This window comes from Peromyscus leucopus, chromosome 2 (assembly GCF_004664715.2).
Source record: "Peromyscus leucopus breed LL Stock chromosome 2, UCI_PerLeu_2.1, whole genome shotgun sequence".
NCBI classification, from domain to species: Eukaryota; Metazoa; Chordata; class Mammalia; order Rodentia; family Cricetidae; genus Peromyscus; species Peromyscus leucopus.
The window spans coordinates 90,551,810-90,578,120 of NC_051064.1; the positions used below are offsets into that span (position 1 = coordinate 90,551,810).

At 37.6% G+C, this 26,311-nt stretch overlaps 1 protein-coding gene across 5 annotated transcripts in view; it reads right to left on the minus strand.

Annotated features, from left to right (window-relative positions):
• The window catches only part of Psip1 (PC4 and SFRS1 interacting protein 1), a 39,835-nt gene that overhangs the window by 6,403 nt on the left and 7,121 nt on the right, over window positions 1–26,311 (minus strand). For 2 of the 5 annotated variants that reach the window (XM_028873283.2, XM_037202696.1), the window contains exons 4-10: window positions 17,845–17,983; window positions 15,022–15,129; window positions 13,606–13,668; window positions 7,342–7,438; window positions 6,170–6,245; window positions 3,960–4,185; window positions 1,973–2,091 (exon numbers count right to left, since the gene is read on the minus strand). In XM_028873283.2, coding sequence (XP_028729116.1) covers window positions 1,973–2,091; window positions 3,960–4,185; window positions 6,170–6,245; window positions 7,342–7,438; window positions 13,606–13,668; window positions 15,022–15,129; window positions 17,845–17,983 — 828 coding nt within the window. Of the gene's footprint in view, window positions 1–115; window positions 807–1,972; window positions 2,092–3,959; window positions 4,186–6,169; window positions 6,246–7,341; window positions 7,439–13,605; window positions 13,669–15,021; window positions 15,130–17,844; window positions 17,984–26,311 lie in introns of those variants that run through there. The other 3 variants (XM_037202697.1, XM_028873284.2, XM_028873285.1) reach the window with 3 other exon arrangements.

The following is a 26,311-nucleotide window of genomic DNA, read 5'->3' on the forward strand; positions in this document are numbered from 1 at the left end:
GAACCATATTACTAAGATTAACAAAAATTTCTTTTTTATTTCTAGTACCTTGGCTTGGCATTCAGGCCTTATTATGAACCAATTAAAATAGACAAGAACAAAAAATACCTAAAAATCCGTTTTTTTTAAAAAAAACTTTATTTTAAAATTTTGGTTACAGTTCATTTTTTTTTTTTCTTAACAAGTCTAATGTTTAATCTCTCAGGATTAAAAAGAAAAAAAACAAGACTAAAGAATTTAACAACAAAAGAATGTCAAGGGAAGGGGCACAACTGCCCTATTTTTCAAGAACGTAATAGCTATTCCAGTTTAACACCTAGCTTCAAAACAAAATGAGTTTTCATATCTTCTAAATGAAAGAATGTACAAACACCATCTTCATCTATGTTTGTTATAACTTTCAAACACAAAGCTTCATTTTAAGCTTGGTTTAAAAAAAAAAAAGGCAGGAATGTTGGCCACCTTAATATGTAGTGTGTACCTTACAGGATATTTTGTCAACAATCATAACACAGTTAATAATGCCATTAGTAATGAAGTCCTCAATTTAGAATCTGGAACATTTCTTCCGTCAAGGGGGGGAAGGGGAAATTCAGTCCAATGAGTCTGTCTCAAGATCTTCATCGCTTGTATGCTCCACTTGTATTCTCTTTTCAGTTACTGGATTAATGCTTTGAGCCCAAAATGAGATATATTTTTTATTACTGTAGATTACATGTTGTTTGGCTGGGAATACAATACAATAAACTTTATTTTGCATAATGCATTTCACACAAGTTGCATCTGAAATGCTTTACAGAGCAAAACTGTCCAAGTACAAAGTTTTGTAATAACAGGAGAAGGAAAGAAAACACAAATATTAGAATTTGAGAAAGTTACATTGGAGGACATTCAAAAGAAACTGATATACAAAAAGATATCTTGAGATTCTGAAGAAGGATTGGGCTAGATTTACTAAGCAACAACTAGTTTATGCCTTAAGTCAGGGAGCACAGTTAAAAGCAAAAACAGTCACAGTTATGCAGTGGAGAGAAAGGACAGGAATAACGGCATTTACAAATGTGCCCATGGTCTGGCATTTTAATCATTTTAAACTCCCTTGTCAAGCAGCTAAACTGCTATGTATCCTACAAACCACTACAGAAGCAGAGACAATGTATCTATAAAGTTGTTCAGCTTGCAGATGCATCATAAAAGCAAAAGAAAACTTTTTTACTATTTGCCACACTGTCTTATTGACCTACAACATGTTTTCAAAATCATCTGACTCACTAGCAATAAAACGCCCAGTATTCTGATACTTTATAAACCAGGGAAAGTGACAGTCTAAAAGAGTCTAATGATAAACTAGGAAAGAACTGTATAATAAAGACATGAAGCCTAATTATCATAGCAATGACTATTTCTTGTACTGATAAAATGACTGTATACAATAAAGGAGGAAGAAATCCCTCACAGTAAATATATATTGTTTCCAACTGTCAAAATGTAATTCAAACTTAATTCATAATGTACACATCAAATGTAAGCCCTGCCAGCCTTTGGATTTCTTTCTATTGGCTTCCTGGTTTCCAACTGTGCCTTTGTTATTTGTACTGATTTCTACACAGGCCTGCTGGTGGTATGATAAATATGAATAGTTACTACATTCTTTCTCCACCAATATTTTCATCCTTCTATGTTTAACATGTTATACAGATAAATAGAAGTACTCTGTAAAGCACTAACAAAACCTAACTGTACTTTGACTTTAAATTACAAAACAGTTCACTGGAAGAGTACCTCAGTGAATTTCATCCTCTAAGAAAATACTAGAGCCTGAAATCACACATACGGAAGGTTTTTTCTAATATGGGAAGTTGGTTCAAAAGGCTTCATGAAGTCTGGAAAATGAGAGTCTACTTAAAAACTTTCAAACTAGTCTTAAAACAAAAACCAACCTAAGATTTATAGAACTGAAAAGAACACTTACTGCTCAGTTTCCATTGGTTCCTCTTGCTTGCGTTTCCGCTCTGCGGCTTCTTTCTCATGTTGGCCTTTCAGCATGTTCCTCCTGTGAGCACTCTGCAAGTTTCTTCCACCCTTCCTCTTCTGTGGATTTGAGAATCAGGATGGATTTAGTTCACTCTCAACTCAGTGATTCCTGACTAATTAATCGTGGTAAGAAAAAAAAAACTACCCTTGAGAACATGAACATAGCTCGACTCGTCTCTGACTATGGATATGAGTCTACTACCCTCCTGTACCACAGTTATTTTAACTTGAACACTACGAAGCTATTGAATAAAAATTTTGGCTTTCGGCATGGTATGGTAGCACACACCTTTAATCTCAGCATTTGGGAGACAAGAGTCCCTGTGAGCTAAAGGCCAGCCTGGTCTACAAAACAAGTTACAGATCAGCCAAGGTTGAATAGTTAGATCCTGTCTTAAACCTATCCCTCCCCCCAAAATTAAAATGTGGTTTCTAAAATATTCAGACAAATAAGATATAAAAGCCCAGGGCATTTAAACAAAATTTATATGTTTTCACAAAGATACAGCTTATAAGATGTAATGGCATCCAAGTAAAATTACAGTTAATAAAGTGTACAATTGGAAAAGCTTAAAATTTTGTGTATAAATGCACCTCCTGTCATCTGGGTAATGTACAATCTCTGTTTACATAGCTGGGTTAGAAGTATGTCTAATTTCTAGAAATTATAAGGTCAAGATAAAATTTAGGATATAAAAGAAAGTTTCAAATAAGCCTTTTATATTAGCTAACAGAATTCTACTAGGAAAGATAAAAACTATGTAAACTTTCATAAAAGTAAATGTTCACAGCATAAGAATTATACTATGTATTAAGAGGCAAGGAATCTCTGATTTTGAAGACAGCCAGGACTGCTGCACAGAGAAACTCTGTCTTGGGGGGGAAAAAGGCCTTTTAAAAAGGCATGGTGGTAAACACTTTTAATCCCAGCACTCAGGAGGCAGAGGCAGGCAGATCTGTGAGTTCGAGGCCAGCCTGGAGTTCAGAGCGAGTTCCAGGTCAGGGCTACACAAAGAAACCTTATCTTGAAAACTTAAAAAAATTTACTAAACTAAGAAACAAAATTACAAAATATTTGGGGAAATAGCTCCTGAGTTAAAAGTAGATAAAAAGCTGGCTAGCCAGCTAGTCTAGTTTCAGATTCAGTGAGACATTGTCTGGGCTTAACTGGTAACAAGGCTGAGAGTACTGACTGCTCTTGCAGAGGACCCAGCCTCAACTTCTAGCACCCACCTGGAGTGAGAGTCTACTACAATCCCTATCTCCAGTTCATCTGACTTTTAAGGATACCAGCACACACATGATGCACATACATACATGCAGGCAAAGCTTTCACACATGAAAGATAAAATATAAAAATTAACGCTGGAGGGTGGTGGTGAACACCTTTAATTCCAGCACTCAGAAGGGAGGTGGACTCTGTGAGTTTGAGGCCAGCCTGGTCTACAGAGCAAGTTCCAGGACACGCAGGGCTACATGATGAAATCCTGTCTTAACACCCCCCCCCCACCAATTCCCACCCCCAAAGTTAGCCTAAGGTGGAGTGAGCTAGGGAGATTGTTCAACAGTGCCTGGTATGCAAGCAGGAAGACCAGAGTCTGCATCCACAAAACTCAAAAATTCTAGGTAACTGTAGTTGGCCGACCTGTAATTAAAGCCTTTGTAGGCAAAACAGGTGATCCCCAGAGCAAACTGGCTGCCAAGATTAGGCACATGGGGAGCTCTGGGTTTGATAAACGCTTCTTAAAGAATCAAGTTGAGATCAACTGAGAAAGATTACACACAACCCTGGGCCTCTACACTCAAGTGCACATACAAACCACACGGAAAAAAGCTAGCGCCAAGGAGGACACCTGATGTCCCCAGTGTGCTAACTTGCATATACACAAATGTACAAAGGAGGGGATCTGAACGTCATTTTCTACCTTTTCACCTTCTTGATCGTCTTCATCTTCGGAATCAGAGGTTGATGTAACCCCTGGTTTAGCTAAATTTTTCCGTTTAGAGTCCACTTCTTTCTTCCCCTCTTTCTTATCTGGTTCTTTTCTGGGCTTATCCTCTTCCTTTTGACCTTCTTCTTCCTTTTTAAGCTGCTTTTTAGGTTGTTTTTCCTCTGGCCCCTTTTTTTTCCCTTTGTCTTCATCAATAACCCTATGTTAGAGCACAGCAATGGAAGGTGAACAATTCATTTATAACTTTTCTTTTTTGAAAGACTTATTTATATGTATGTATGTGTGGAGGTAAGTACTCCTTTAACAGCTGAGCCATCTCTTCAGCCTTCATTTATACTCATTACCAAACAAATATTTCGGGGGGGGGGGATCACAGCAAATTGTTATGTAATAAAAGATGGTGTGTCATCCTATCATAAAATGGAATTCTACAACAAATATTACAAGATACAAAACTATAGTAGCACCAAATCAATAAAATGTGATCTCCCTCAGTTTTCCAATTTGCTTCTAATGTAATTTATTTGTTTAAAAAGGATATTTTATTCTTCCAGAGGGCCCAGGTTCAACCCGAGTACCCACATGACAACCCAGCCCCCATTTAATAGAATTATACTTTACATATTTATAAGAATATTTGTTTTAGGGACTGGAAAGATGGCTCAGTGTTTAAGAGTACTGATTGTTCTTCCAGAAGACTCAGGTTCAATTCCCAGCACCCACATGGCAGCTCACAACTGTAACTCCAGCTCCAGAGGATCTGACACAGATACACGTGCAGGCAAAACACCAATGCACATAAAATAAAAAAAGAATATTTCTTTCAGAAATAAAATCACAGTCATTTGTGGGGATTGAAAAGCATATAATGGTAAATAAAATATGCCACCAGTTATTTTTATTAAGCAAATGATCATAGAAACCATGAAATTAAAACACCTACTCCTTGTGGAATATTGACTATAAACAGATTGCCACTATTTTTTAACTGGCAAGTAAAAATTATATATATTAAATATAGATGTAAACATATATGCTATTTCAACATTAATGAATCAATCAGGCTATTTAACACAAGCATTTAATAACCCTTAAAATTTGCAGTTTTTAAATATATTAAGCATGCACACACGTCACAAGTGTGTCTGCTCTACTGCCATTTTTTGTTGGTTTCCCCTTTGAGAGTATTCTAACTAGCTTGGAAATAAAGCTCTTCTGTTCTATTTTGGTTGAAAAGTACAGCCCTCCAACAGTACTCCATAATCAACAATCCTTGAAATAATCAGTTCAGGTGTGAAAACATGGTTTGGTGTGGAAAAGTACTAGTTGCTCTTTCAGAAAACTACGGCTTTGGTTCCCAAGCCAACCTCAGGTGGCTCACCATCGTAAACTTAAGCTCCAGTAGATCTGATACCCAGTCTGACTCTAAGAGCACCTGTGTATACATACCACACACAGTGTTGTTTTATTTTTTAATCAGTAAATTATTTGTTTCTCAAAACAGGTTTTCTCTGTGTAGCCCTGGCTGGCCTTGAACTCATTCATAGAGATCGCCTGCCTTAGCCTCCCAAATGCTGGGATTAAAGTCATGGCCACCACGCCACTGCTTAGTAAATCCATCCTTAATTGAGTTTTCCCTACAAAACCTTTAGATACAATCATCATTTCCTAAATATTCCATCCCTTCTCAAGTTTCTCCAAAAAAGCCAAAGGGAACAGGATTTGTAAGAAATGATGACAGAGGGAAAAAGAGAAACAAACAAAACCCACTTCTTGGTAACTAAGTATCATTCTAAAGTTAATTTTTATACTCTTTTAAAGAACTTTTTATACAGAACAGAAAAAGGTCTGTGGACACTACTTCAGATATAATCTGCCCAGAAATCTCTTCAGCAATCTACCCTGCCCAATTTCCCCCTTTAGCCTACATTACCGAAGTTTATATTATCATACACCACAGAAAAGCTTAACCAAATAACCAGATTTTCAATCCCAAGAAATCTTTTCCGTTTACACAAATTTTCTAATCTCCATAATTTTCAGAAACAAAATAGCAATACAAATACTATGTAAGAAAAACAACAACAACAAAACCAACAAAAAAGACTGTTAAAAACATAAAAGTATTTTCTACTTATTTACAAAGGGCTCAGTAACTAATTTGATATTAAAAATAAACTCACATGTCACTCTCTGAAGCACAAGGCTGTTTTACCACCTTAGGTCTGCCTCTTGGTTTTGGAATCTTGACTTCAGTAGCTAATTTTCATATAGGAAAAAAAAGACAAATTTCCCCTTTAAATGCAAAGCTTATGTAGAATACAATGTTGCATAATACACAACAGTATTATTTAAGGGCATAACTAGTGACCCCATGCATCAGGAAAATTTCCATTTGTCCTTATGTTTGACAGATTAAAACTGGGAAGAGTGGAGGAAGGGGAAACTGCATTTGATACGTAATGTATGAGAAGAAAGTAAGTTTAAAAATACATTCCTTTCTTAAAAAAGCATTCACTGCTGTTTTAACGAATGTCACAAAACAACTCTAAAAGTATCACTCATTCAGAATTCATATTTCTATCACAGTAATTTATGTATATACTTTACATACATCTTTGGAATTTGTATCAGTACTCCCCAAGATCTTTATCATCACCAATTTGATCCATTAATATTACAAAACATGTAAATAGATTTTAATTTTTCTTTCCAAATTGGACTAATCCCCTTAAAAGTTTTCAGTAAGGATCCTATTATGATGTAGGAAAACAAAAAACAAAAAAACAGCTCTATTTTCAGTGTTCTACTCTGTATTATGAAGAACAACTCAACATTATCTCCAAATTGTTAAGTCAATACTTAACAAATATCCTATCAGAATGCAGTAATTTTAAAGTGAAAAAAATAAAAAAGCCCACTATTCAAGGTAGTTTAAGCTCCCCAGCTTCATTTGGCAGTGTAAGTCAAGTCAATTATTTCAAACTTAGTAAGTAGCTGTATGTATCCAGCAGAAACCATTTCTTTCTCCTTTGATACTGTCATTTCATACAGCCTCACATCTGCATGACATTTTCTCAAAGGCATGTAGCACACACTGTGGTAGTCCTGTAAGACTGCATGGCCTAGTGACACCACAGAGAGCTTAGTTTGTGTAAGTATACAATATTGTTCACACAGTGAAACTGCCTAACGACTAATTTCTCAAGCCTCATTTGTATCCATGTTTAAAGTGAGACATGACTGTCTTTAATCAACTGCTGTTCATATTATTCCAAAACACTTGAGCCAGTAATGTTTTAATGGACGGAATATTAACACCATGCCAAAAAGTATGTAAGGATTAAGGATCTACCTGCAGGTCGTCCTCTCTTAGGACTTGCTTTCAAGTTAGCAGAAGCTGTTGCTGTAGCCACCATTCCTGCTTCTTCAGTTTCCACTTGTTTTTCAGCCTGAATCACAAAAATTAAATTAACTTATATTAGCAAGACCTTGCCACTCCATAATAACATAAATAGCAGCATAATTTCAATATGATTTTTATTACTTTTGAACTTACGAGTATCATCTCACTTTTTCCAATCACTTTTTAAATTTCCCATTTGAAAAAATAAGGCTAACATTTCTTGACACAATGAGAACCACAGTATAATGCAGTTATGCTGTTAACAAATCACACTGCTACTTCTAATTCATTAACTTTGCTAATATACATTTACTTCATCTTTCAACTGAGACGGACATCTGATGCTCTCCTATAGAAGTTACAAGGCTGAAACGTTAATGGGCCCAAATGAGAATCAGTTAATACTGATTTTATTTTAGGAAAATAAAAGAACCACATATAAGATAGGAAATGAAAACATGAAGAAATAGACGGTAGTGATTATAATTGCAAAGAGAGGTACAAACCTAGAAAGAAATTCAACTGAAGGACCTAAGGACAGTAAAGAGCCACTTGGACTTCAATATTAACTGTGCCACAGAAAAAACAAGAATTTATCCAAAAACATATAGAACCCAATTCAATAAATTAAAAAAATTCAATATATTTACTTTTGATCCTGAGTAAGAAACATTCTTTTTTTTTTTTAAACTTCTTTTTGAGGGGAGGGGCAGAGAAATACAGCCCAGAAAACCAGACCAGCCTTAAAAACTCTTTCCTCTCGCCTCAGCCTCCCAAGTTGCCTTCCTTCTGTGATTACAGGAATCGCCACCAGGCCCAGTTCCATCTACCTTTTAATCAGGATGCCCAGGATAGATAAGGATAGCCATCTCTAAGAATTTATGCATAATGCACACTCAAAATATTAAAACTGACCAAAGGTTACCCTTTGATTGTTCTCAGAAACAAAAAAATTCTATGTTAAGAGCTAGGTTAAGATTGAGCCAGATCTCTGTGAGTTCGAGGCCAGGCTGGTCTACAAAGCTACAAAGAGTTCCAGGGCAGGTAGCAACTATTACACAGAAAAACTCTTGTCTTGGGGAAAAACAAAAATGCATGAGATCATGCTGCCCTATTCCAAGTCTGATCCTGCAACTCCACGTTAAGAACTAGATCGCTGTATTTCCATAAAGCTCCACAGGTACCAAAGGTTAAACTCTTCTACTGATGACTTAATAATAGGTCAAAGGTACTCCAAAGATAGGTTCAAACAGATCAATCAGCTCTTCAGGGCAAAAAGAACTTACCCTTTCTGCATTTGGAAATAAGTCGAAAGCAAGTAAGAATTACAGGTACAATGGATCATTTGAGAACATACCAACAGACAGTAAATGACTATTTAATATAGTAAAAAAGATCAACTCTAATAGTAAACAAAGATTGGCCCTACCATGGATATACATTTATCACTATTAGTGCAAAATCATGCAAGTAAAAGCCATTACTCATGAAAATATTTTGACCAGAGAAAGGACTAATTCAGTTATTTGAAATATATGCATGAATATCTTTAATGTTCACATTCTAGATTTTACTTATAATTTTAATATCTGACTGAAACCTCTAATTCTTTCTTATTATCACAATTTTCAACTGTACTATCTTTTCTCTTTCCTAACGCCATTCCATATGCAACATGGATCCACTATTCACAGCCCTTTTGATGACTTTGCTACATCTGTTTCACAAATCCCAGAAGATTACTAAGCTGATGAGCCCTAGGAGGCAGGGTGGGATGGGTAACAAACATGAAATACTTTCCTTTAAAGTTGGCATCTCAAATCTGGTGTTAGTCCTTTGACCTTCTACTCCAAGCCCTGATAGGTAACATAAACTTTCAGTCACTTATCCATTGAACTAAAGTCTTGATCTAACTGAATGGGGGAGAAGGGGAAGTACAGCTAGAAAGAATTCCCTTGAGTCAAAGTGAGCACATCTCTTCCTTCTTAAATCAATCCCTTTATCAATTTTTCCTAGTTTTGCTAGGAAAAATGGTAAGATTTTTACTGTTATTTCACATTAAATGTTTCCCTTTATATGCACTGGTATAGTACTTCTTTTGTTTCTCGAGATTTGAAATATATAGTACCATTCTCCAATCTGCTTCATCTCATTTCTGTCCCTAGCACTTACCTACATGAAACTGTGAAATCTCCTGAATAGGCTAATTACCAAACATCTCACTAGATCCTTTGTACTGGGCACTGTTGTTAACTTCCTTATTCAAATTCTTCTCTCTGTTGCTTATAGACAACTTCTGGTTCCTCTTGACGGTTCGAAGAGGCACCTTCCCTCATTTCTATTATATACCATTCCAATTCTAGTTTCTGCATCTACACCAGCAAACATTTTCTCTTGACCTCCTCTAACATTTTACCTTTATACCAGTGGTTTTATCTTTTCCATCTTTTGTACTATTATCATAGGTATTATCAACTTTTTCTTCTGACCCCAAACGAACATGTCTGTGTCCATATCTAGTATACAGTCACTCAAGCAAACACCTTGGAGTCTTCCTACATTCTCCTCCATTCTCTTTACCATTTTATTTCAATCAGCTATCACTTAAACGTCTGAAAGTCTAAATACCATCCCTCATACTAACAAAAATAAATAACTTGATATAAGGCCTGTGTCTTTGGAATTTAATGCTAATTCCTTAGAAAGGCCTTTCATGACCTACTATGATCATACTAGGCCACTGTTACATCCCCTTCACCTTAACCATTACAGGCAATTAAACAAATACCCAATACATATCAAAGTTACATGTACATCATGCTGTAGTCTATTAGATATATGAAAATATTGTCTTAAAAAGAACAATGCACATACCTCAACTTAGGGATACTTAATAAGGATGGGCATGTAATTCAGCGATGAACCTCTTGCCCAGCATGTGCAAGCACTGGCCGAGTCCCAGCACCACAAAACAAAAACACTCATTGGTTTAAAAGTGCTAGTAAACAGGGCTTTGGGGATTCACTCAGTGGTCAAGCTTCTGCTTATAGCATGTTGAAAGCCCCAGGTTTGAGCAACACACACACACAAAATTCCAACAACTCACCTATGCCGTCAGTTAGCCATATTGCCAAATAGACAGCCTTACCTTGGTGTTGATGGCTACAACTTAATCAGCATGGTAGAGTTACTAAAGGCAGAAGAGCTGTGGCAATGTCTTAAAATGAGGCCAAAAAAAAAAAAAAAAAAGAAATCTGTCCCATCAACTGATTTATTCCATGCACAAAATGTTTCTGTGTACTATGCAGTGATTGTTCTTTTTAATATTTTACCTACAGACTGCAGTCAGTAGGTAAAATTTTCAAAACTGCAGTCAGCTTTCTCAAAATCTGCTGCTGCTTTATGAGCCATTTAATATCCTAAATCCTTTAGTGTCATTTCAACATTTATAGTATCTTCACCAGGAGGAGACTCTACCATGAAATCACTTTCACTGCTCATGCACAAGTGTTAATTTATTCACAGGTATGAAAATATGTCTATCTGTACATTTCCATGACATCACAGCACCTGGGCAACCGGGTGCATTGTCACTAACAACTTTAGAAAGTAGTCTTTTTTTCCCAGAGCAGTACTCCACAGTAGGACTAAGACATTCAGCAAACCATGTGAACAGCTGCCATCCAGGCTTTGTTTCATTTATAATGAAGAGTCAAGGTTCATTTGGTTTAAGTCCTAAATGTCCTAGGGTTTTCAAAATGGGTTCATATTTAAGTCACTAGTAGTTCCAGACCCTAATGATCAGTCTGTCTTCTGAGGTTTTGAATACAGACATTGATTATTCCTAGATGGCATTTTCTTCCAAAGTAAGGCTGTTTACACTGAAGATTTCATTGAGCATGGTCACATTCTTCAGTTATCTTAGCTACATCTGGGTAACTTAATGGAGCTTCTCCATCAGCACCTGCTACTTCCTGTAGCTAGCTTTATGTTGTAGAGGCAGCTCCTTGGTTTGTATCTCATGAACTAACCCAGAATAGCTTCATCTGTTGATCTGTACTTTTTTCACTTCCCTCAGCCTTGCTGTGGATTGGGCTTTGGCTTACAGAAGCGTTCTGACTGGCTTAATCTAGGCTTAATCTATCCTGACCATTAACACTTTGGCCTTAGCAGCAGTGAATCTGTTGCACTCTATCATTCCAGCATTCACTTGAGCAGCATTCTGAATTTTGTAGAGAACTTTTCCTTTGTATCTGCATTCACAATGTGGCTTACAAGCCCAAGAAGCTTGGTTTTCAGCATACTTCAGCCTTTAACATGCCCTGCTTACTAAGGTTAATCATTTGTAGCTTCTAGTTTAAAGAGGCCTGCCTGTGAGGTTTTCCACATGAAGACCTAGAGGCCTTTTACAAACAGACTAATCTCAGTATTATTCTAAGACCAAGATTGGCCCATAGGGGAGCAGTCATTAATTTATCAATTAACGATGCTATCTCATATTAAGCAATTGTGGTGCCTCAAAAAATTATCAAAGATCATTAGACCAAAGTAACACATATAACAAAATTTATGAATAGAATAAAACATGACACAAAGTAAACACATATTATTGGAAAGACTATCTCTGCAGAGTTGTCACAAACCTTTATAAAACGATAGGTGGGCCAAGCATGGTGGTGCAGGCCTTTAACCCCAGCACTCAGGAAGCAAAGGCAGACAGATCTCTCTGAGTTTGAGGCCAGCATGGTCTACATAATGAGTTCCAGAACACCCAAGGATATACAAAAAGACCCTGTCTCAAAAGAGACAGGGAAAAAAAAAAAACAAAAAAAAAAACCGACCACCACAACAAAAACACTTTGTATGGCAAGTGCAATACAGCAAAACTCAAGAAAATTAAGCATTCCTGTATTTTATTTTGATTTAAAAAAAAAAAAAAAGAAACCTGTTTCATTTGTTCACTGTGCCAGTGAAGTCAGTTCTAAATTTCTGACTTTCTCACTGATCTGATCTCACTTCCCTAATACAATTGCCTATCATCACACTGTCTTAAGAAGGGAGTCAGCCGGGCGGTGGTGGCGCACGCCTTTAATCCCAGCACTCGGGAGGCAGAGCCAGGCGGATCTCTGTGAGTTCGAGGCCAGCCTGGGCTACCAAGTGAGCTCCAGGAAAGGCGCAAAGCTACACAGAGAAACCCTGTCTCGAAAAAACCAAAAAAAAAAAAAAAAAAAAAAAAAAGGGAGTCATGTAACATTTTAAATGATTCAATGATTTCCCATAATTTCATTTCTTCAGAAAAACATTGTAGTTTTATTGCCATTCCCATCCAACTTTAAAGCCTATCAATAATAAAATATGCATCGCAAGTCTTGAAATTCCTCCATATGTGTCTGAATAGATACCTTCAGATGACCTGCTCCTTTATTTGCCCCTTGTTTAAAACTGTACACCAGAGGACAAAAAGCCACTGTAATTGCTTCCTTCTATTTACTTCCTAAGACATTAAATTCTTGGCTTCATTTCTGTCTTTGGCATACAAATGTCTAGGGTGTACTAACTCGGTCAGAGAAAGGTGGGAACAAAACCTCACCCTGAATTCAAAGCCTACGAACTACCTGGGCTCTATCTACTGTTACTCCGCTCTCACTTCTCACAACAGTACCCGAGCACAATGGACACCAGTCTCGTGCGGGAATTGAAGAATCAGGAATTTACTATTTCACTGCATCAAAGAATCAAGAATGTGACTATATACTTTTCATTTTATAGAGAAAATGAGGCCTGGTGGTGGTGGTGGTGGTGGTGGTGGCGGCGGCGGCGGCAGCGGCACTCGCCTTTAATCCCAGCACTCAGGCGGCAGAGGCAGGCGGATCTCTGTGAGTTGAGGCCAGCCTGGTCTACAGAGCGAGATCCAGGAAAGGCTTCAAAGCAATACAGAGAAACCCTGTCTTGAAAAACCAAAAAAGAAAAGAAAATGAGGCAGAAGGTTGAAAGGAGTGAAAACTGTTTCACTTGACTCTTTCATCATTCAGCTGAACCTAAGGATGCCATAGTTTTATCACCAAGAAAAAAACTTCACCAAAGTAACCAGCTTATTAGCCTTTAAAAATTAAAGGGCACAGGTCAAGTGTGAATAAGGTTTCCTTATCTCCATTCTGCCTCAGTTTAAGTAAAATTTCTTTTAGAATTCTTATGGTGTATTAAAGAAATTACCTTTCTCTTTCTTCCTCGCCTGGCAGCTTTGGGAGTGGTTATGTCAACTGCTTTAGTCACATCCTAAAACACAAAACAAAAGCAGGCAAAACTAGCAAAAAACACAAATGAAACTGAATATATTATGCAAGTGTGTAAGAAATTTCTGTAAACTAAGTCACAGACGTGCTTCACTGATAGCGCAGGATGAAATCTCCTGTCATGCTAACCTTTGGAGTTAGTTCTCACTATCATATTGACAACAGTTAGCATCTTCAGAAAACAACAGCCTTATGGATACCTGCGGCTATTTTCAGAGGTTAAATGAGTGGCCTGCATAGGATCATATTTGAATGCTTAGTCATCACGTGTGGCACTACTTGAGAAGGACCAGGAGATGTGGCCTTGGTGGAGAAAGAGTGTCACCGAGGATAGGCTTTGAAGTCTCAGAAGCTCAAAGCAGGCCTAGTGTCTCTCATTCTTCCTGCTGCCTGCAGATCTAGATAGAAAACTCTCAGCTACTTCTCCAGCACCATGCTCCCCGTCATGAAACTGGAACTAAGTCCCAATTCAATACTTTTTTTTTTTTTTTTTGTAAGAGATGCCTTAGTCTTCACAGCAATAGTGCAATGACCAAAACAGCCTACAATGGCTGAGCATCTCTACTCAAATGATGATGTGAGAATAAATCAGGTTTAAAATTTTTTCAGTCTAATGTTTTTTAAGCACTTCCATTTTTGGTGTTTTGCCTGCATCTATGCTTGTATGAAGGTGTTGGGTCTACTGGAACTGTGGGTACTGGGAATTGAACCTGGGTCCTCTGGAAGAGCAGTCAGTACTCTTAACCACTGAGCCATCTTTCCAGGTCCATTTTTTTTTTTTTTAAGGAAAAACAGTATCTCTAAAAAACAGTAACCCACCTTATAGTTACACCTGTTTCGAACATAAAAACAATTTCAAATAAAAACTTCCATCCAAAGGCTAGAGAGAAAGTTCAGTGGTTAAAAACAATTGCTGGTCTTCCAGGACTCACGTTCAGTTACCAGGACATGGTATTAAACCATTTTTAACTTCAGTTCCAGGGTATCCAATGCCCAATGCCCTCCACAGACAACAGGAATGCATCAAGTGCACAAGCACAGATATAGGAAATCTAAAAACTACTTAAAAGTGTGCATATTAAAGATGCATAAGCTATTTTATATAAGCAGATTTAATATCTGAGGAAATTAAGCTGTTTTCATTCACTTTTCAAATACTTCGAAGATTACTTCCTAATTTGCCAGTCAACTCACTTTAAAATTTCTTTCTTGCAATAATCGTAAAATTCACAGGCAGTACAAGACAGCCCCATGCCTATTCCTCCCTTACAGTATATGCAATACTACTATCCATAAATACACTTTCTTCTTAGATCAGAAAAGATATAAAACATACTTCATTGCTGGCTTTTTCTTCATGATCAGTATCTTCCTTTGAAACACTAGTTTCTTTTTCTTCAACTTCAACATCAGATGATGATGCATTTGACTGTTTAGTTGATGCCTATGAAGCATAAATTATTAATTTCTAAAAAATGGCTTACCCAACTTGAAATTTTTCTACTCATGCAAAATCAAAAACTTACATAGTTAAGGGAATACCCCAATTTCTGTTGCAAAGGATATTTAATATATATAATTTTTAGAATTTAAAGCAGGGAGTATTGCTACTGAATTCCCAGCATTTTAGGTAGGAAGATGGCTACAAGTTTGAGACGACCCTAAGCTAAACAACTTGTAAGCCAAGCTAGGATATGGAGTGACACCTTGCCTCAGAAAATTTTAAAACAGGCAAATTAAAATAATCAGTTTTGGCAAGACATAGGGGCACTCAGGAGAGTGAGTCAGGTGAATTCTAAGTTGGAGGCCAGCCTGAGCTTTATATCAACAAAGTAGGAAAACTGGAGGTGGGAGGTGGATCATCACCTAAAATAGTACTGAAGATTGAACATGCCTAATCAGAAATCCAAATGTTTCCAAAATCCAAAACTTTCTGATCAATTCTTTTGTAAAGGAATAAAATAATGTAAAATCTCCTTGAATATTGCTCCTAACACTACAAAATGTTTTAAGTCACAGTGGCCAAATTTCTTTGTTTCGAATTAATTTTTTCTTTCTTTTTTTTTTTTTTTTGTTGTTGTTGTTTGTTTTTGTTTTTCAAGACAGGGGTTCTCTGTAGCTTTGGAGCCTATCCTGGAATTTGCGCTGTAGACCAGGCTGGCCTTGAACTCACAGAAATCCGCCTGCCTCTGCTTCCCAAGTGCTGGGATTAAAGGCATGCGCTGCCATCACCACCCGGCTGTTTTGAACTCCATCAGGCATCAAATCAGCATGTTGATCACACTGTAAGTAAGGACTGTGGCAGTAACATGATACTATGTACAGAAGCAATTACAGGATACTATGCGTAGTACCATAACATATACTAATTAGATGTTAAGACCATCTAAAGAAGGCTTGGTATAACAAGGAAAGATATCAAAACTCTACAGAACATCTAAAAATTTGTCAAAGGCAATAAACAGTATGGCACATGAAAAAGCTTGAGATTTTTTTATTTTTTGCCCCCCACCCCACCCATAGGTTTCTCTGTGTAGCTTTGGCTATCCTGGAAATCACTCTGTAGATCAGGCTGGCCTCAAAGTCAGAAATCCACCTGGCTCTGCTCCCTGAGAGCTGTAATTAAAGGCATACAGGACCACAGCTTCATCGTCAGTTTTAAGAGTTGAATAATGGTCACTTTTTTTAGGGTGATTCATACTTTTCCAGTTTTTTGCTACCTAGAGCTTTAAAAAGTTTTTTGTTGATGAATGAGAAAGTGAAGCATAGTTTCATAAACATCTCCTTTGGAAGTTCTCTGGTCCTAGTATAAATAGTGGTGCTTTTTTCCCCCTTAGTTTTCCAAGACAAGTTTTCTCTGTGCAGAGAAACTTACTATCCTGAAACTTACTCTATAGACTAGGCTGGCCTTGAACTCACTGAGATCCACCTGCCTCTGCTTCCCAAGCGCTGGCATTAAAGACGTGTGCCATCATCACTGCCAGCTATAGTGGCTCATTTTACCTAAGTTCTAGAGCTTTTGAATATTCACGAGTGCAACTGGTAATATAGGAACACATTATTAAAGCAGCATGGGGAACATAGATGGTTTAGCAGGTGAAGGAACTTGATGAGCAAGCCCAACACCAGCATGGTAAAGTGGAGAGAAAACCAATGTCACAAAGTTGTACTCTGACACATGCATACATTATGCATACACCCATATAAACACAAAATAAGTAAAATTAAATCTGTATCTGTACCAAGACAGGAAAAAAAATTGAAGAAAAACAACCATTTCTGTTACAGAATAAAAACTGAACAAACATGGAGTGGTGGCGCATGCCTTTAATCCCAGCATTTGAGATGCAGCAGTGGGCAAATCTCTGAGTTTGAAACTAACCTAGTATACAGAAGAAGTTCCAGGACAAGCAGGGCTATACAGAGAAACCTCGAAAATAGGAAAAAGGAGAATAGAACAAACCATGTACAAAGCAAACCACTCTATGAAAATGTAATGCCACATATAAATTAAAAGCTCTGGCAGGAGGCTGTTTAGAGTAGGTAGGAAAAAAATTAATAGGTAGAATTTCTACTGGGGCTATAAATACTTGTTACATATTTAATTCATGAGGTCCATTCTAGTAACATTCTATAAATCTGTAAAAAAGTAAAGGGCACATGCTTTAAGTTTGCAAAACAATTAGGTCAGTGAGATGGCTCAGCATGGAAGGGTGTCTGATGTTCATTGATGCATGCCTGCTGACCTGAGTTTCATCCACAGAACCATGTAAAGGTGAATGAAGAACTTAACAAAGATGTACTTGAACTCCACACATGCACTATAATGTACGTCCCCACACATATCAAACATGCAATAATAAAAAATGTTAGAGCCCCAAATCTAACAAGACATTAAATTATGGCTTTAAATTCAATAATAGTTTAAATGAACTTTACTGTCAATCAAAAAAAGCTAAGCAGCCAAGTTCTTCCCAATTTTTGAGATCTATTTAGTCATTCAATTAGGAATAAATTTAGACACAAAATGTCAATGTTCAACCAAAAAAGAGCATAACAATCTAAAATTCATGAGGTACTTTAATTGGATGTGTATTTTACAATGACAATATTTTTCCTCTAACACTAAATAACAGTAAATTTTAATAGAATGACTCACCTGTTGACTTGAAAATTTCACTTTCGGATTGTTATCTATCTCCCATAATCCTTCATTAAAACCTTTTCGTTTATTTGGTTTGCCATACTTTTCCTTATTTTCTGAGTAAGGAAAGATGTCCTTTGGTCCTAAAAAAGCACTGTAACAGAAAGGGAAGAAGAAAGTGCAAAGCAACCTCCATTAAATATGTATTGGGCTACTAGGTGACACGCGACAATAAACACTTTATATATCCAAACTAGTTTCTTGGTTTTTGTTGTTTTTCAACCCAGGGTTTCTCTGTGTAGCCTGGGTGACCTAGCACTTATTGGGTAGACCAGGCTGGCCACAGACTCAAGAGATCTGCCTGCCTCTGCCTATCTAGTGCTGGGATTAAACGGGCACACCATCATAGCCAGCTCATACAAACTAATTCTAATTCCTAGTGATCTCATTAGTGACAGCAACTTCACCAGGGTAAGGTGGTTAGAATGCTCTTTCTAGAAATGTTCTTCAGGTGCTGCTTACTTACAAATTTTCCCTGTGTATGTGGGGTGGGGGTGGAGATAAGAGGAATTCATACAAAGTCATATCTAATGCCAAACCCTATTTTTCTTTTATAGTATTAATGATTGATTGGCAAGCTCTCTACCACCAAGTTACACTCCCAGCCTAGAAATACTTTTATAAAATCCACTAACAATTACCCAGATCCATAATTATATTTTTAAAATTGCATAAAAAGTGAAATGTATTTAACACCACTGACTGTTGTACACTTAAAAATAGCTAAAATAGCACAAGCACTTAATCCCAGCACTCAGGAGGCAGAGGCAGGCAGATGGATCTTTCTGAGTTTGAGGCCAGCCTGGTCTACAGAGCAAGTTGCAGGACAGCTAGGGCTACACAGAGAAACCCTGTCTTAACCAACCAACCAAATATAAAAGGCTAAAACAGACTAGGGAGATGGTTCAGTGGGCCTGAGTTTGAATCCCCAGAACCCATATATAGTTAAATGGGGCAGCTCAGTTATCTCTCATCCCAGTGCCCTACTGTGAGGAGAGGAAGACAGAAGAATCCTCCGAAGTTAAAAGGCTAGTCTGGCATATGCAGCACAAAAACATAACCCTAGAAAGATGCTGTCTCAAACAAGGTAGAGAGAAGGGACCAACACCGCAGGTTTTCCTGGCCTCCAGACAAAGGCCAGAGTACCACAGAATGTCTGTACTCAAACACATATTATGACAGTAATAATAAATGATTTAAATATAATTAATAATACCATGTATATTTCAAAATAACTAAAAGGGATTTCAAAGGGTCTTACCAAAGAAACAGATAATTGATGCTAGTTACCATGATTTCCTCCACTGTATAATATACACATATCAAAGAACCACACTGTACCTCAGAAACGTCAACAATTATGTTAATAAAAACCTGGCTATTTTCCATAACAAACTGAAACATGATTAGTATTAAGCATTTAAATGCATCAAAATGTGTTCATTTCAACATCTGGCACATTACATAATTCCTAAAAGTCTCAACAAAGAATGCCATATAAATATATGTTTAAAAAGGAATAGGGCTGGGCGGTGGTGGCACGCGCCTTTAATCCCAGCAATTGGAAGGCAGAGCCAGGCAGATCTCTGTAAGTTGTAACTTGCCTGGTCTACAAAGCGAGTTCCAGGACAACTGGGACGGTTACACAGAGAAACCCTGTCTCAAAAAAAAAGTGTTATGAAATTCATTTATTTAGTCAGGCATGGTGGTTCACACCTGTGATCCCAGCACTTGGGAAGTGCGAGCAAGAGGAGTAAGAGTTCAAGACCATCCTTAGCTATAAAGCAAGTTTGAGGCCAGCCTGGGCTACAAGAAATTCTGTTCAAAAAATAATTTTCCTCAATGATGGAATCAGACATCTTTTTATTCATTCACATGTACAGTCAGTCAACTCTTATCCTTGACAGAAAAGGTAAGTAAACATCAACTAATACCTCTTCAGAGTACATACATGATTAAATCCCTGTAATCAAAACATTTTCAAAATCCAGTCAAATACCTAACCTTCATTAATGTGTGTTTCAGTTTAAAGACGGCTTATTTAGGCCGGGGCCGGTGGTGGCGCACACCTTTAATCCCAGCACTCAGGAGGCAAAGACAGGCGAATCTCTTTCAGTTCGAAGCCAGCCTGATCTACAGAGTGAGTTCCAGGACAGCCAGAACTGTTACAAAGAGAAACTGTCCTGAAAAACTAAAAGATAGCTTATTTAATGATTACTGGTAATTTTTTAACATTAAATTCATAGCCAAAGCTTATTTAACATGGATTTAATCTAAAATAAAGCACAGCCTTCATGCACTTAGAAACTACTAAACAGCATTTTACTACTGTAAGACTAGTTTAAAAATCAAAATGACCCCAGAACACACAAAACTCCATTCAACTAGACAGACTATGTTTTTGTAGTATAAGAACATTATTTTAATTAGGAATGTTTGTATCAGATACTTTTTTTGCTCATTTGGTCATATCTATGTGGTCTGTGGTTACACTAAATTTTAAAGTGAGTGAGCAATTAAAAAATAATAATCTGCACCAGGTGTAGTGGCAGATGCCTTTAATTCTAGCACTTGGGAGTCAGAGGCAGGAAGATCTTATAGCCAGAGCTACATAATGAGACCCTGTTTCAAAACCTCAAAGTAAATAAAAATCCACGAATAATGAGCATTAACTGTTTTAATGTACTTAGACCTACTCTTCAAGATATCCCTTATATCTCCCTACATGTTCTTTAGAAAGACTGTCAATTTGGAGCTGAAGGGATGACTCAGTGGTTAAGAGCACTTGCTGCTCTTGCAGAGAACCCAAGTTCAGTTCCCAGCAATCACACAGTAGCTCACAACTGTTTCAACTCCAGTTCCAGGGGACCCAATGCCCTTATATTGCGAACATCCATACCCAGAAAATAAAAATAAATCTAAATAAAAAGGAACATCAACTCTGTAAACATGGGCACAGTATGTCTGACTGCTCTGCTATGATGGTTATACACAAGTATTTTACCCAAAGCAAAGACTGTTTATTTCTTAAAAAATGTTTAATATATCTAACAAATTATTTCTCTGCTGAAATTCTATACTAAAGAACTAATAAAGTTATCCCTGGTAGAGTATTGCACAAAATTTTCATGAAATGATTCTTGGTAGCTGGGAGGTGGTGGTGTACGCCTTTGAGTTCAAGGCCAGCCTGGTCTACAGAGCGAGTACTAGGACAGCCAGGGTTACCCAGAGAGACCCTATGGGGGGGGGTGTGTGACATTGCTGGATATAATAATCTTAAACTGGGAAATATAGCATATCCTTTTTAATTTTGTATCTTTAAATATAGGAATAAAGTTAAAATCAGTCAAACAGAGGCCAGGCATCATGGATGGCACATGGGTTTATAATCTATAACTCTAGTTCCAGGGGATCTGATGCTTTTTTCTGGCTTCCATGGGTACTGCACACATGTAGTGCACATACATGCAGGCAAAACACATATACACTATTTTAAAATAAAGTCTTTAAAAAAAAGCCTCAGTACTAAGTAGTATGAAGATTAGTGATAAGGGATTGAGTCAGTGTTTGGACATTGCCTAATATAATCTTTTTTTTTGGGGGGGGGGCGGGTGAAACAGGGTTTCTCTTTTTACCCTGGCTGTCCTGGAACTCTTCTGTAGAGCAGCATGCCACTTCCACAGAAATAGTTAAAAATTTACAGGCTTTCCTTCTACTTGGTTAGTGTTTAAACTTAAATTCTGCTGGTTTCTAAAAGTACCCGTCCCTTTGATCCCTCCAACCACACAGACCTTTATAAACCTAAATAACTCATAACTCTATAAAGGTTTTGTTTTTTTTTTTTTTTTTAAAGATTTTTGTTTTATTAATTCCCTGTATACGTTGGAGAAGGTGTAGTTGTGCATATGAGTACAGTACCCAGATGTCAGAAGAGGATATCAGATTTCCTGGAGTAGGAGTTGCAGCGGTTGTGAGCCACACAACATAAGCGATGGGAACTTGGGTCATCTCTAAGAGCAGTTACGGTCTCTTAACCACTGATGCATGTCTCCAGCACTACCAGCCCCACACAAAAATTTTTGAGACAGGGTCTCATTAAGTAGCCCTAGCCGGCTATGTCTATCAGGCTGCCCTAGACATCACAGACATCTGCCTGTCTCTGCCTCCCGAGTATCGGATTATAGATGTATCCCATCATGGGCATCTCTCTGTAGTTCTGGCTGTCCTGGAACTCACTCTGTAGACCAGGCTAGCTTGAAACTCAGATCTTCCTGACTCTCGAGGGCTAGGATTAAAAGCATGCGCTACCACTGCCCAACCCAAGATCTTTTTTAATTCACACATAAAAGACACTCAGCATCACTAGCCAATCACAGAAATATAAATAAAAACAATTTATGGCTGGGATATAGCTCAGCTGGTATAGTGCTTGTCTAGAATGTAGGAAGTCCTAGGTTCATTCCCAGGACCACAACACTCCATGTACGGTACCATGACAAAGGCCTGTTAATTCAGCACTCTAAAGGTAGAAGCAGAAGAATCTGTTTAAAGCTATCCTCAGCTCCGTAGTCTGAGGCCTTCATGACATACATCAGACCTGTTGCCAAAAAGCAAAAACTAAAATGAAGAATTTGGGATATTTATGCATGAATGTTCTGCAAGCAGTCTGGCAGTTTCTCAACAAATGATTAAACATTAAGTTGTTAATCAAACCAAGAATTAGTTTCTAGAGAGGTGAAGACGTATGTCCACACAAAGCATACACAATGGATGACTGTATAGAGTTCAGGAGTAGAGAGCTTGCCTAGGATATGCAAAGCCCAGGGCTAGATCCCAGCATCATCAAAAAAATAATTATGCATAAGTGCTCTTATCAACATTATTCATAACAGCCAAGAGTAGGAAACATAGATGTCTATTAAGTCATAAATACAACATGGTAAAATGAGACAACGAAATATTAGTTGGCAGTAAATAAGAAAGGGAAGCATGGCTAAAGCATTAATCTTGAAACACTATATTAAATAAAAAATTAATAGTGACTGAAGACCTCATTAAATGGTTTCATTTACATGAAACACTCAAGGAAGTAGTTTGAAGGTTGCCTCAGCCACAGCAAAGATGGAGAAACAGAAGGTACCTATCATTAGGTAGCAGTTTCCCATCATTAGGTAGCAGTTTCTTTTGAAATGATAAATAATCTAAAATCTAATGTGATATCTCTCTAGTACTTTCTGGAAATGCAGAAACTACTGAATTTATAGTTTTAAGTGGGTGAACTGAAAGAAACGAATTCTCTCACTAAAGCTGCTGTGATTTTTTTTTCCCAGAACACAAACCAGGCATAGTGGCACACACTTGTAATGCTGCACTCAGGAGTTGGCAGACAAGAGGATCAGAAATTCAAGGTCATCATTACCTATATGTCAAGATCAAAACCAGGCTAGGCTAACATGACAACTGTCTCAGTTTTTTATTTTCTGAGAGAACACCATATCCTACCAAAAAATGATCCATAGTTTTACCAATTATACTATTCTTTCAACATACGTGTGTGTGTGTGTGTGTGTGTGTGTGTGTGTGTGTGTGTGTGTGTATTGGTTTTTCTAAGACAGGGTTTCTCTGTGTTGTTTGGGAGCCTGTTCTGGAACTCGCTCTGTAGACCAGGCTGGCCTTGAACTCACAGAGATCTACCTGGCTCTGCCTCCTGGGTGCTGGGATTAAAGGCGTGCGCCACTACGGCACTGGCTTCAGCTTTCAATATTTTTAAAAATTCACTCCAAAGGCTGGAGAGATGGCTCAAGTAGTTAAGAGCACTGGCTGCTCTTAAAGAGGTCCTGAGTCAAGTCCCAGCAACCACATGGCGACTTACAACTGTCTATGGGATCTGATGTGCGTGTACATGCAGACAAATATACATAAAATAAATAAATCTTTAAAAAATTCATTCCAAGACATCATACTTAATAATTACAATAAAAAATTTGTTGACAAAGACTTTTTTCCCTGAATGGTTATACCAAAATTAGTTTATTTATATCACTTTTATTATTTAAAAAAATGCTCTATAATCAAGCCTGTTGGTGCACATTCTTTGTACCTAGCCAATTCTAAAATGAGTTGAGTCAAAGGATTATTCTGAAAACATTAATGCAGGAAAAGAAAAAAGAATCCCTCCCTGGGGACAGAACCTCACAGAATCAGTAAAATGGGGTCCAGATTAGTTTGTAGGTATTACTACCAATTCCCAAGAGACACTTTATGTGGTGACCCTAAGTCCCAGCACACTGGAGGCAGAAGCAGGAGGATCTCTGTGAATTTAAGGCCATCCAGGTCTGTCCTGGTCCTGGACAGTTGGGGCACTGAAGACAGACCCTGTCTCAAAAACTAAATACTAAAAATTCAACTGTAGTATGCCATCAAAGGCTGCAGATGTAGGACAGCGGGGTCAATGTTTGCCTCCACTACAGAAAGTCTGGAGGAGTTCACTCTCCAGTGCCACATCAACTGAAATTTGTTACGCCAGCATAAGTGAAGAAGAGGCAGAAGGACCAGACAGAAGAACAGAAGTTCAGTCCTACTTGTCTACACAGCAAGTTCAAGGTCAGCCTGGAATACAAGAGACTGTTTCAAAAAGTCCATAGAAGAGGTTAGGGAGATGGCTCAGCAGTTCAGAGGACTGGCTCTAACAGGTTTTGGCTCTCAGCACCCACACAGTGGCTCACAACTCCAGTCCCAAGAGATCCAATGCCCTTTCTGGCTGCTGCAGGCACCATGCACACATGTGGTGCAGAGACAGGCCCGCAGACAAAACATCCGTAACCCACAATAGCAACTTTTTAAAAACTTTAAATACTTTATACTATATAACAGCATTTAATTTTATAGAGAAATGACTCATTAGACAATCAAATGCACAAGCAGAGCGGCACTAAGTGCCATGGACCTGCTGCTCTGTTCACATTAATCACAGTCCATCCTATGGTGTGGGAGTCATAAGACACACCTAACATTGCCACATGTAGCTCTGGTGGTAGGAGTTAAGAAAGAAGCTGGATGGAATTACTATTGTAGAAGGAAATAAAAAACTCAATTCTATGACTCCTTCCTTCATTTCTTCTGTGTGACCACCATTAACTCCCCATGTACCTTCAACCTTGAAACTGAATTAGGCAGGTTTTAAAACAATTTATACAACATATATTTTTAAGATTCCTACAGCTAACATTCAACTTTTATATTAAAAGCACTAAGAACAGCAAAATAACTATTATAATTTCAGATTTCAGAGAAATTCAACTAAGAGTACTGCTTCAGGTAGCCAGAATAGTTAAAAAAGAAAAAAGAGAAAAAAAAAAAAACCTCAGAAACACTGTAGGTAGCAGCTTCAAAAAAAATATGTCGTGCCAAGTGGTGATGGCACACACCTTTAATCCAGTACTCAGGAGGCAGAGGCAGGCAGATCTCTGTGAATGTGAGGCCAACCTGGGCTGTTACAAAGAGAAACTTTTTGTCTCAAAAAAACCAAAGGAAAAAAGGAAACAATGTGTTACTATTAATTTTAAATTTATATAAATATACATTTGTTATATACTTATACATCTAATATACATAATTATATATGCACATATTATAAATATATATCATATATATAATACAAAACATGAGTCACTATTAATTTAAATAAATCCAAGAAAAGATTATTATCAAGAACCTGTCAAAGCTTTACAATATGTTATATGTGTGTGTTTGAGTATGCCTCTGTTCAGGTGTGTGTGCAGGTGGCAATGAGGATGCCAGGCTGTCTTCTCAGTTGTCCTCTACCTTGTAATGTGCTCACAGGTTGGGCTAGAGCTGACCAACTGTCTCTGTACCAGTGCTAGTTACGGAAGCACACCACTGCCCTCGGGTTTTCACATGGATATTGGGAACTGAGCTCAGGTCCTCACGCTTAGTCCACACTTACTGACAGAGCCATTTCCCCAGCCCAAAGCGATACATTTTTAAATACTTAATGGTTAGCACATGCCAAACATATTACATGTCCAGCCTTTTATATAACACCCTGTATGCACCCCAAACTTCCAAGGTAGATTCTATTATCATTCTTACTCTGCAAATTAGGAAAAGGCCTGCCCAAGGTCATGTAACAAGTAAATGACTGATTTCTAATCTAGCTGTATTTAGTATTGTCCAGTATGTTAGCAGAAAATTCATAAACAGAGGACTTTAGCACAAGAGCTTTCCATTATCAAATATTTAAAAGCTAGGACATGTCAGCCCCTTAAGTGATGACAAGATAGGGCTGTTTGGGCTCTCTAATTGTAGTCAAAAGAAGGGAAACAAAATTCACGCATCATTTCAATAGAGAATATAAATATAAACAGGATGAACTGAGCTAAGATCTGACTTCAATATCTGA